Source organism: Anomaloglossus baeobatrachus, chromosome 2 (assembly GCF_048569485.1).
Source record: "Anomaloglossus baeobatrachus isolate aAnoBae1 chromosome 2, aAnoBae1.hap1, whole genome shotgun sequence".
NCBI lineage: Eukaryota > Metazoa > Chordata > Amphibia > Anura > Aromobatidae > Anomaloglossus > Anomaloglossus baeobatrachus.
This window is the reverse complement of record NC_134354.1, coordinates 48,394,753-48,407,790: the sequence shown is the minus strand read 5'-3', so window position 1 is coordinate 48,407,790 and position 13,038 is coordinate 48,394,753. Positions and strand designations below refer to the sequence as shown.

General features: G+C 50.6%; 1 protein-coding gene across 4 annotated transcripts in view; it reads left to right on the top strand.

The window, feature by feature from the left end:
- Positions 1 to 13,038, top strand: part of CFAP298 (cilia and flagella associated protein 298) — a 50,465-nt gene that overhangs the window by 24,791 nt on the left and 12,636 nt on the right. For all 4 annotated transcript variants that reach the window (XM_075332999.1, XM_075333001.1, XM_075333002.1 and 1 more), the window contains exons 6-7: positions 8,341 to 8,472; positions 10,201 to 10,296. In XM_075332999.1, coding sequence (XP_075189114.1) covers positions 8,341 to 8,472; positions 10,201 to 10,296 — 228 coding nt within the window. The remainder of the gene's footprint in view (positions 1 to 8,340; positions 8,473 to 10,200; positions 10,297 to 13,038) is intronic.

Genomic DNA, 13,038 nt, shown 5'->3' with positions numbered 1-13,038 from the left:
GCAGGGATTAGAAATGTGCACTCAGAGCCGCTCTTGATTCTGGGTGCATACAGGACCTGACAGGTTCCCTTCAATAAAGTAACTGTGTGTGTGTGTGTGTATATATATAATATATATATATATATATATATATATATATATATATATATATATATATATATATATATATATATATATATATATATATATATATATATATATATAATATGTATTTCTTTGTCGCTCCATTGGGAGACCCAGACAATTGGGTGTATAGCTTCTGCCTCCGGAGGCCACACAAAGTATTACACTGAAAAAGTGTAACCCCTCCCCTCTGCCTATACACCCTCCCGTGGATCACGGGCTCCTCAGTTTTATGCTTTGTGTGGAAGGAGGCACACATCCACTCATGCTTTCCCATTTTAGTCAGCAGCAGCTGCTGATTTTATCGGTTGGAAGAAAAGAGGGCCCCCACAGGGCCCCCGGCATGCTCCCTTCTCACCCCACTACGTCGGCGGTGCTGTTAAGGTTGAGGTACCCATTGCGGGTACAGAGGCTGGAGCCACATGCCGTTTTCCTTCACCATCCCTTAAAGGCTCTGGGAGAAGTGGGATCCTGACCGGTCATCCATTTACTGGGACCGGGCTCCCTCCGCAGCCCCTGTGGGAATCTGACGGACAGGAGTCTATGTATCCTCAGGGACAGGGCCCTGCATCTAAAGGTACTCTGTGTCCCCATGGGGACTGTGCATGGAGCGCTTGTTTCACAGACGCTGCAGCAGCTGCTGGTTTGTGAAGACCGGGACTTCCGCGCCGACCGAGCCTGTTTGTCGGCCGCGGTATTAAATTTAGTCCCCGGCTTCATTGCGGCCTAGTACCATAACTCCCGCCCCCGGGCCTGCCAGTCAGGGGTAAGGGCGGGACAGTCGACCTGACGTCGGCAGTGAGGGCTGGAGCAGACTTTAGGTTTCCTCCCCCCCCCCTCACTGATCACTGTGGGCCCCAGATTCCCGCACTTTACTAGTCGCCGCCCACGGCTCCCTCCTCCCCTGAGAGCTTCGGCAGCCATTTTTACAATTCTGCCGGTGGAGGATTTTCAGGAACGAGCTCTGCAGCTCTGGGAGACCTAAGGCAGGGAATCTGGTGGACACACACTCCGCTTTGGGCGGTCGGTAAGCCACACCGGTCACCCGGTGCTGGTCCCCCTAGGGTGCCGGAGTGTATATATATATATATATATATATATATATATATATATTCGTATATATTTTCTCTGTTCGGCCGGGTTGTTTACTTTTGGCGATATACCCTCAGTGATCACTCTCCTAGGAGACAACAGCATGTCGTCCACAAGGAGCAAGGGTGCCAAGGCACAGGGTTATTTTGCCACCTGTACCTCTTGTGCGGCTAAGTTACCTGCGGGTTCCACCTACCCTCACTGTGAGCAATGCTCGACCCCTGTTGCACTTGCTCAGCCGGAGCCTCGGTCACTAGTGGGCCCCTCGGCTCAGGCAGACCCTCCTGCTTCCACTGTCCAGGCGGCAGGGACAGAGTTTGCAGTTTTTGCTGAGAAACTCTCTGAGTCGCTTTCACAATCCATGGCTCAGTCTATGGACAAATGGTCTGCCAAGCTACTAGAAGCCTTGCAGTCCAGACCGGTCCTTACACAGGCCCCGGGCACTGTTGGATCATCGCCTCCAGGCCCCTCTGGGTCTGTGCCGCAGCATGCTCCCGGGGTGGCCCCTAGGTCTCACATGGAGGACTCCTGCACGGACCACAGTCCCAGACCGGCTAAGCGGGCTCGCTGGGAATCTTCCCCGACTTCCTCACGCTGCTCGGGGTCTCAGCTTGAGGACTCTCTGGAGGACGAGGCGGACGTCGCAGCTCAGGGCTCTGACCCTGACGTTGCCCTCAATCTTGATACACCTGAGGGGGACGCCTTAGTAAATGATCTTATATCATCCATCAACCAGGTGCTAGATCTTTCTCCCCCACCTCCACCTATAGAGGAGTCGGCTTCGCAGCAGGAGAAACACCAGTTTAGGTTTCCCAAACGTACACGGAGTGCGTTTTTCGATCACTCTAACTTCAGAGATGCTGTCCAGAAGCACAGAGCATTTCCGGACAAGCGCTTTACTAAGCGCCTTAATGACACACGTTACCCCTTCCCCTCTGATGTAGTTAAGGGTTGGGCTCAATGTCCCAAGGTGGATCCTCCAGTCTCTAGATTGGCGGCTAGATCTGTAGTATCAGTTGCAGATGGCTCATCGCTCAAGGATGCCACTGACAGGCAGATAGAGCTCCTGGTGAAATCCATCTATGAAGCCACAGGCGCGTCTTTTGCCCCGGCCTTTGCAGCCGTGTGGGCACTCCAAGCTATCTCAGCTTGTCTGTCTGAGATTAATGCGGTCACACGTACCTCTGCTCCGCAAGTTGCGTCTTTGACTTCTCAGGCGTCGGCTTTTTCGTCCTACGCCATGAACGCCGTCCTGGACTCTGCTAGCCGTACAGCGGTAGCATCCGCTAATTCGGTGGCAGTCCGCAGGGCCATGTGGCTACGCGAATGGAAGGCAGACTCTGCTTCCAAGAAGTTCTTAACCGGTTTGCCGTTTTCTGGCGAACGATTGGATGAAATTATTAAGGAATCCAAGGGAAAGGACTCGTCCTTACCCCAGTCCAAACCGAAGAGACCTCAGCAACGGAAAATACAACCGAGGTTTCGGTCCTTTCGGCCCTCAGCCAAGTCCCAATCCTCCTCGTCCAACAGGCCAGAGAAAGGCCAGAGGAACTCCTATGCGTGGCGGTCTAAGTCACGCCCCCAAAAAACCGCCGGAGGCACTGCCTCCAAGGCGGCCTCCTCATGACTTTCGGCCTCCCCGAACCGCATCCTCGGTCGGTGGCAGGCTCTCCCGCTTTTGCGACGGCTGGTGGCCACATGTCCAAGACCGATGGGTGAGAGACATTCTGTCTCACGGTTACAGGATAGAGTTCAGCTCTCGTCCTCCGACTCGTTTCTTCAGAACATCTCCGCCCCCATCTCGGGCCGGCGCACTTTTTCAGGCTGTGGGCGTTCTGAAGACAGAAGGAGTGGTGATTCCCGTTCCCCCTCAGGAACATGGTCACGGCTTCTACTCCAACTTGTTCGTGGTGCCAAAGAAGGACGGATGATTCCGTCCCGTTCTGGACCTCAAACTGCTCAACAGGCATGTGAGCACCAGAAGGTTTCGGATGGAATCTCTCCGCTCGGTCATCGCTTCGATGTCACAAGGAGACTTCCTAGCATCAATCGACATCAAGGATGCTTATCTCCATGTGCCGATCGCACCCGAACATCAACGCTTCCTGCGTTTCGCCATCGGGGACGAACACCTTCAGTTCGTGGCACTGCCTTTCGGCCTGGCGACAGCCCCACGGGTCTTCACCAAGGTCATGGCATCCGTTGTGGCGGTCCTGCACTCTCAGGGCCACTCGGTGATCCCTTACTTAGACGATCTCCTAGTCAGGGCACCCTCCCGGGTGGCGTGTCAACACAGCCTGACCGTCGCTCTGGCGACTCTCCAGCAGTTCGGGTGGCTCATCAACTTCCCAAAGTCCAAGTTGACACCGACCCAATCACTGACTTACCTCGGGATGGAGTTTCATACTCACTCAGCGGTAGTCAAGCTACCGCTGGACAAACCGCTTTCTCTGCAGGCAGGGGTGCAATCTCTTCTTCGGGGTCAGTCACACCCCTTGAGGCGCCTCATGCACTTCCTGGGGAAGATGGTGGCAGCAATGGAGGCAGTGCCCTTCGCGCAGTTCCATCTGCGCCCACTCCAATGGGACATTCTCCGCAAATGGGACAGGAGGTCGACGTCCCTCGACAGGAACGTCTCTCTTTCCCTTGCAGCCAAAACCTCTCTTCAGTGGTGGCTTCTTCCCACTTCTCTATCACAGGGAAAATCCTTCCTGCCCCCATCCTGGGCTGTGGTCACGACGGACGCGAGCCTGTCAGGGTGGGGAGCGGTTTTTCTCCACCACAGGGCTCAGGGAACCTGGACTCCGACCGAGTCTTCTCTTCAGATCACTGTTCTGGAGATAAGGGCAGTGTATCTAGCCCTAAAGGCGTTCCATCGGTGGCTGGAGGGCAGGCAGATCCGCATACAGTCGGACAACGCCACGGCGGTCGCGTACATCAACCACCAGGGAGGCACGCGCAGCCGTCAAGCCTTCCAGGAAGTCCGGCGGATTCTGCTGTGGGCGGAAGCCACAGCCTCCACCATCTCCGCAGTTCACATCCCGGGCGTAGAAAACTGGGAAGCAGATTTTCTCAGTCGTCAGGGCATGGATGCGGGGGAGTGGTCTCTTCACCCAGACGTGTTTCGAGAGATCTGTCGCCGCTGGGGAACGCCGGACGTCGATCTCATGGCGTCACGGCACAACAACAAGGTCTCGGCCTTCATGGCACGGTCTCAAGATCACAGAGCTCTGGCGGCGGACGCGTTAGTTCAGGATTGGTCGCAGTTTCGACTCCCTTATGTGTTTCCTCCTCTGGCGATGTTGCCCAGAGTGTTACGCAAGATCAGATCCGACTGTCGTCGCGCCATTCTCGTCGCTCCAGATTGGCCGAGGCGGTCGTGGTACCCGGATCTGTGGCATCTCACGGTGGGTCAGCCGTGGGCGCTTCCAGACCGCACAGACCTGCTGTCACAAGGGCCGTTTTTCCATCTGAATTCTGCGGCCCTCAACCTGACTGTGTGGCCATTGAGTCCTGGCTCCTAGCGTCGTCGGGTTTATCTCAGGATGTCATTGCCACTATGAGACAGGCCAGGAAACCAACGTCCGCCAAGATCTATTACAGGTCGTGGCGGATCTTCTTGTCCTGGTGCTCTGATAAGGGTTTTACTCCCTGGCCTTTTGCCTTACCCATTTTTCTTTCATTCCTTCAATCCGGAATGGACAAGGGTTTGTCACTCGGCTCTCTCAAGGGACAAGTATCGGCGCTTTCCGTGTTTTTTCAAAAGCGCCTGGCAAGGCTTCCGCAGGTCCGCACGTTCCTGCAGGGAGTTTGCCACATAGTCCCACCTTACAAGCGTCCGCTGGAACCCTGGGACCTTAACAGGGTGCTAACGGCTCTTCAGAAACCGCCTTTCGAGCCGCTGAGGGATGTCTCTTTATCACGTCTTTCGCAGAAGGTGGTATTTCTTGTGGCAATTACCTCACTCCGAAGAGTGTCGGAGCTTGCAGCGCTGTCATGCAAATCCCCTTTCCTGGTTTTTCACCAGGATAAGGTGGTTCTTCGTCCTGTCCCGGAGTTTCTCCCTAAGGTGGTATCTCCTTTTCATCTCAATCAGGATATCTCCTTACCGTCCTTTTGCCCTCATCCAGTTCACCAGTGTGAAAAGGATTTGCATTCATTAGATCTAGTGAGAGCACTCCGACTCTACGTGTCTCGCACGGCGCCCCTGCGCCGTTCAGATGCGCTCTTTGTCCTGGTCGCTGGCCAGCGTAAGGGTTCGCAGGCTTCCAAGTCAACTTTGGCTCGGTGGATCAAGGAACCGATTCTTGAAGCCTACCGTTCTTCGGGGCTTCCGCTTCCTTCGGGGCTGAAAGCCCATTCTACCAGAGCCGTGGGTGCGTCCTGGGCATTGCGACACCGGGCTACGGCTCAGCAGGTGTGTCAGGCAGCTACCTGGTCGAGTCTGCACACCTTCACAAAACACTATCAAGTGCATACCTATGCTTCGGCAGACGCCAGTCTAGGTAGGCGAGTCCTTCAGGCGGCGGTTGCCCACCTGTAGGAAGGGGTCGTTTTTCGGCTCTCTTTTATTGAGGTATTCTTTACCCACCCAGGGACTGCTTTTGGACGTCCCAATTGTCTGGGTCTCCCAATGGAGCGACAAAGAAGAAGGGAATTTTGTTTACTTACCGTAAATTCCTTTTCTTCTAGCTCCTATTGGGAGACCCAGCGCCCGCCCCTGTTCCCTTCGGGCTGGTTGTTCTTTTGTGTACACATGTTGTTCATGTTGAATTGTTCTTTTGGTTATGGTTTCAGTTCTCCGAACATCCTTCGGATTGAATTTACCCCAGACCAATTTATAAGTTTCCTCCTTCCTGCTTTTGCACCAAAACTGAGGAGCCCGTGATCCACGGGAGGGTGTATAGGCAGAGGGGAGGGGTTATACTTTTTCAGTGTAATACTTTGTGTGGCCTCCGGAGGCAGAAGCTATACACCCAATTGTCTGGGTCTCCCAATAGGAGCTAGAAGAAAAGGAATTTACGGTAAGTAAACAAAATTCCCTTCATATATGTGTGTGTGTGTGTGTGTGTGTGTGTGTGTGTGTGTGTGTGTATATATATATACATGTGTGTGTGTATATATATATATGTGTGTGTGTGTGTGTGTGTGTGTGTGTGTGTGTATGTGTGTATATATATATATATATATATGTGTGTGTATATATATATATATATATATATATATATATATATATATATGTGTATATATATGTATGTATATATATATATATATAAATATATATATATATAAATATGTATGTGTAATATATATGTGTGTGTGTGTGTGTATATAATATATATATATATACCGTATTTTTCGCTTTATAAGACGCACCCCAAATTTAGACATAAAAAAGGTAAAAAAAAGAAAAATGGGGTCCGTCTTATACTTCGGTGTTCTCTTACCTTAGGGTGGCAGCAGTGGTGGTGAAGCGGGGTCACAGGAGGCACAGGTTGTGCTGTCAGGCGCGGCGGGTCAGTGGCAGCGGGTCCGTGGTGGCAGGAGCCACGGGGTCCGTGGTGGCGGCAGCAGCGGCGGCGGGTGAGTCGTGCAGCAGGCCGCTGCAGTGAGTGTCCCATTGTCCGCGGTCCCGGGTCAAATGATGGCTCAGTGGTGGCAGCGGCGGTGACGGCTCAGTGGTGGCAGCGGCGGTGACGGCTCAGTGGTGGCAGCGGCGGTGACGGCTCAGTGGTGGCAGCGGCGGTGACGGCTCAGTGGTGGCAGCGGCGGTGACGACTCAGTGGTGGCAGCGGCGGTGACGGCTCAGTGGTGGCAGTGGCAGTGACTGCTCTGTGGTGGCAGCGGCGGTGACGGCTCAGTGGTGGCAGCGGCGGTGACGGCTCAGTGGTGGCAGCGGCGGTGACGGCTCAGTGGTGGCAGTGGCTGTGACTGCTCAGTGGTGGCAGCGGCGGTGACGGCTCAGTGGTGGCAGCGGCGGTGACGGCTCAGTGGTGGCAGCGGCGGTGACGGCTCACTGGTGGCAGCGGTGCTGATGGCTCAGTGGTGGCAGCAGCGCTGATGGCTCAGTGGTGGCAGCGGCGGTGACAGCTCAGTGGTGGCAATGGCTGTGACTGCTCAGTGGTGGCAGCGACGGTGACGGCTCAGTGGTGGCAGCGGCGGTGACTGCTCAGTGGTGGCAGCGGCGGTGACTACTCAGTGGTGGCAGTGTCGGTGACGGCTCAAAGGTGGCAGCGGCGACTGCTCAGTGGTGGAGCAGACCGATGCCGTGTTTTCCCAGTGTGTCCGCGGTTCCGATTCAAGTGATGTCGCCTGGAGCGGCGCATGCGCACATGGGGCTCTCATCCAAGGGCTCAATCTGCGCACGCGCTGACTCACGGAGCAGCGCGTGCGCAGATGGAGCTCTCATCCAAGAACTCCAGCTGCGCATGCGCCCGCTCCCGCTCCCGGCGCCATCATTTGAAAGTGGGACCGCAGAGAAACTGGGTAACTTGCTACACAGCCGCCCGCCCCGCACGCACAGAGTGGCAGCCAGCAGGCTGCGCGCCCACCCTGCATGCACGTGGCCGGGTACCTGTGCTTGCGTGCGGGCGGCAGCCAGGTGCACACAGCGCCCAGCCGCCGGCCGCACACAGCCACGGGTACCTGGCCGCACACAGCTCCCGGCCGCACTCAGCGCCCGACCGCCGGCCGCACACAGCCACGGGTACCTGGCCGCACACAGCGCCCGGCAGCCGGCCGCACGCAGCCACAGGCACCCGGCCGCCCGATTACCGCACAGGCAAGACCCCCAGGTACCGCTATATTCCGATTATAAGACGCACCCCCCATTTTCCTCCCAAATTTTTGGGAGGAAAAGTGCCCTTCAAAAGGGGTTTTCCACTATTTTGACAGCCCCTTCTCATTCCCCTTATTCGCCCCAGAAAAATAAATAAGTCTACACTCACCTCCGGTGCAGCTGCAGTTCCAGCGATGTTTGATGTCACATTCTAAAGATCTCTTTATCTATGTTACTATATACAGGGACAGTTAGGCAGGGCTTAGTAATATCCACCCAGAATTGCTCGTGGTTTTGGGTGCATATTGCACCTGACAGGTTCCCTTTAAATGTCCTTAATATTCCAGGCTGGACAGATGGTCATTGAGGAACCCGCGGCCCAGTTGTGGTGGGCTGGAAAAGAGCTGCTGAGGAAACAGAAACTCGCAGACTACGTGGGCAAAAACGAGAAAACAAAAATTATTGTGAAGATACAAAAGGTAACGAAAATCTGAAAAACCTTCCTTACCACGTTATTTAGGATATGTAACTAAACCAGAGTCTTCTCCAAAACAAAGTCCCCCAAGCACAGCCGATTTGTGTATATTTTCCCCAGTGAGTGTTCCCTGACCGTCAGGTCTCCCTACAGTCTATGAGGAGGAACGAGACCCTCTAGAGCAGAGTTCCCCAACTCCAGTCCTTGAGGCCCACCAACAGTGCATGTTTTTAGGATTTCCTTAGCATTGCATGGGTGTTGGAATGATCACCTGTGCAGGTGATTAAATTATCACCTGTAATACTAAGGAAACCCTGAAAACATGCACTGTTGGCGGCCCTCGAGGACTGGAGTTGGGGACCCCTGCTCTAGAGTAACAACAAATGTTATGTCTTCTTCTGTGATGGTGGAAAAAAAAATTCTTATTCCGGTCATTGATTACTTTTTTGAGCAATTAGACTATTTGCAGAGTGTTTGGGGCGGTCACAATGTTAGGGGCGGCGAGTGTGTCTTGTGTTGAATGTACAGGTCCGATTCATATTTATGTCGCTCGTCGGAGCTGATTTGCTTTTCATTAGAAGAATCCAAGAACTACAATCTTATCCTTTACTAATATATGAACCCCCCTAGCAGTCAACTGTGACCTGTAAAGGATCCTGACAGCAAGTGTTTAATTTCCCTGCAGCACCTCCTCAGGAGAAAAGAAGAATTACACATTTGTTAATAAAATGAATCCTCCAGATCAAGAGACAGGTTTTTGTCATCACCATAAATTTCTGTATTACACATAATTAGGTATACAATAGGGTTAGAATGTATTAAGGGATCTTGTGGCTGACTTAAAGGGGATGTCCACTTTAATATAATAATAATAATATATATTTATTCACTTTTATATAGTGCTATTGATTCTACAGCGCTTTACGTACATTGGCATCGATTCCTTAGCGCTTTACATATAATGCCCCCTTGATTTTGATGCTATTGATTCCACAGCGCTTTAAGTACACTGTCCCCATAGGGAATTTAGATTGTGAGCCCCAATCAGTATGTCTTTGGAGGGTGGGAGGAAACCGGAGAACCCAGAGGAAACCCACGCAAACACGGGGAGAACATACAAACTCCTTGCAGATGGTGTCCTTGGTGGGATTTGAACCCAGGACCCCAGCGCTGCAAGACTGCAGTGATAACCACTGAGCCACCAGAAGACTGCAGTGCTAACCACTGAGCCACCAGAAGACTGCAGTGCTAACCACTGAGCCACCAGAAGACTGCAGTGCTAACCACTTAGCCACCAGAAGACTGCAGTGCTAACCACTTAGCCACCAGAAGACTGCAGTGCTAACCACTGAGCCACTAGAAGACTGCAGTGCTAACCACTGAGCCACCTTAGTTTACTTACCCTCCTGGGGCTAGGCACAATATATCAGCCGTTGCCCTGGTCTCCAATATTTGGCTGCAGTGGTCGTGTTACGTTGTTATTGCTGCCACCAATCACTGAGCTCAGCGGCTCTGCCAGGGTATAGAAGAGACTGAAGCAGCAGAGTCAGTGCGCTAGACCCCGGGAGGGAAAGTAAGCAAAGGAGTGTGTATGTAGAGAAATATTTGTCTGGAAGGGGATAGCCCCGTAAAGGACGGTTATATTAGAAGAACTCTCCATTTCCATGGAGTGATTGCGGTCTATGATCTCGGTTGTGATGCTGATGTGTTACTGATTTCTTCTACCAACCAGAAAGGACACGGAGCCCCAGCGCGGGAGCCGGTAATATCTGAGGAGGAGCAGAGGAACATGATGATGTATTACCACCGACGCCAGGAAGAACTGAAGGTGACATTTTTTTTCTCTCATATAAACTTCTTGTCCATTTTAAGAAAATAATTTGTAACTATATCTTGCCCTGTACATGATGGCTGATCTGATCATGTGCCTCTAACAGCTGTGGGTGGGTCAGAGATTCGCCCGCGGCTGTTATTTGACAGCGGGATTTACCTAAATCTGTGATAGAAGGGTTTAGCACGTGCAGGCAGGGAGAGCGCCATTCCCCTCTACTATCGGCACGCGCGTGACGTCATCGCAGGGTGCCGATGGGTTGTGATGACATCCGGGGGTCGGCTGATGACCCCTGTGTCTGTCATTAGGATCCTCCTGTGAGCTCGGCGAGCGACATTCATAGGAGATTGTGATTTCTGTTGTACGAAGCGGTGCGGACGTTGATGCTCTGCTCTGTACAACACAAATAAGTGCATAATCGCAGCTTCAAGTCCCCTAAAGAGACCAGCAAGTACAATAAAAAGTGAAGAAAAAAAGTTTTGAAAAAAATCCACATATTTGGTATCACCGCTTCAGAAATGTCCGATCTATGAAAAATATAAAATAAATTAACCCAATGGGTAAACCGCGTAATAAAGAAAAAACAAAATTTCAGAATTATGGGGGTTTTTGGGCCGCCGCAACATTGCAGTAAGAGGCGACCACAACATCGCATCTACCCAAAAATGCTATCAGTAGAAACGTCAGGTGAGGACGCAAAAAATAAGCGCACACACACACACACACACACACACACACACACACACACACACACACACACACACACACACACACACACACACACACACACACAGCACCAAATCCTGAAAAATTGAAACGTTACAGGTCTCGGAAAATGGAGACAAAAAGGACATTTTTATTACAAATTTTGATAAATAAAATTCACCACAGATAAAAAACAGACTATGCATGCTTAGTATCGACATACTACTGGTACTGACCTGGAGAATCACATCACCAGGCCAGCTTTACTATATACCGGACTTAACATGATGTAAAAAAAAAATAAAACAAATCGTGGAATTGCACTTTTTTTTTTTTTTTTTTTTTTTGCAATTTCATTACTTTTTTTTTCTCTGTTTTTTTCTATACACTATATAGTAAAATTAATGGTTTAGTTCATCAGTACAACTTGTACATTGTACATTGCCATGGAGATTATATATATTAAATTTATCTAATAAATTTATCTATGCTACGATGCCCGCTAGGCCATGCCCCCTCATTGGGGGGTGCAGCATGGGGGGGTGGACCACGATGGGGCTGCCCAGAATGCGGGGATGAAACACGATGGGGGGTGCGCAGCATGGGGGATGGAGCACGATGGGGGGTGCAGCATGGGGGATGGAGCACGATGGGGGTGCAGCATGGGGGATGGAGCACGATGGGGGTGCGCAGCATGGGGGATGGAGCACGATGGGGGGTGCGCATACATATATTACAGTGTATATATAAATTTCTACACACATGCATATATGTAATATTTATATATATATATATATATATGTGTATGTATGTGTATGTATGTATGTATGTATGTATATATATATATATATATATATATATATATATATATATATATATATATAATGTAAACTTATGCACGCACACACACATACATATTCTCATTAACAAGTTTTCTATAAAAATAAAATGTAAATTTTAACCTGCGATTGCTTATACTATATACTGCTATAATTAATGTAGTATAATTGTGGCGTTCTTTTGACACTTAGCCTATCAATTGCTGAGATGGCGATTGCGGCCTCCAGCAGGTCCCATGCATGGTGACCCATAGTTCCTCCCCGAGATCACGTTGCGGAGTACTTGTGAGCACGCCCATCGACAATTGTATTTTTTATATGCCACTGTTAGTGATTTACAGCAACATTTAAATAGTTAATAGCAGCGATTGCTCCTGTTATGAGCATACGTCATCTAAGCAGCCATCTGTCCTGTATGGGGTGAGCACGGCTCCAGATCATGACGTACATGTACAGCAGGGTGCACAAAAGGAGTAAATTGATAGGTGTTAGATTTATAGGCTTGCCTACTGGGAACTCCCTTCCCCCCCCCAAAAGATCATGGGCCCCATGGATGTGTGGACACTTTATTTACTGTCCATGGGAACATGGTCACTAGTCACTATAGAAGTGAACGGGGTCTGTGCACTATTCCTTTTATAGCAAACTTTCGGACCCCTTGTACTTGGGATGATGGGGACCTTCAGTTGGGCCCCCACCAGTCATACATTAATCACCGATTCTGTAGGTTGGTGGACAATTTACTAGCATGTGTAAGATCAGTAGACTCCTCTTCAGAAATACTCTGTGCTGCTGTGACCACTAATATTATATATTTATATTATTTATATTTATCTAAGCAGTATTACCCTGTGGCTTCCTCGTCTCCTTTTTCACAACATTAGGCGTCATGCGCACATCAGTATTTTACATCAGTGTTTGTCTGCCAAAATCAGGAGCGGAACTTACAGCGAAAAATGATAATTGAAAGATTGACCCCTGTTCATTTACATGATTGAAGTGAATAGTGGCCGTTCTGTCCTCCGCAGCTTCCACACCATTCATAGGTGATAGGATTGATATATATGACATGTCGGCCATCATCTTCTAGTGCAGGACGCATTCTTAAGGGGGTTTTCCCATCTCAGACATTTGTGTGTGTGTGTGTGTGTGTGTGTGTATGTATGTGTGTGTGTGTGTATATATAATATATATA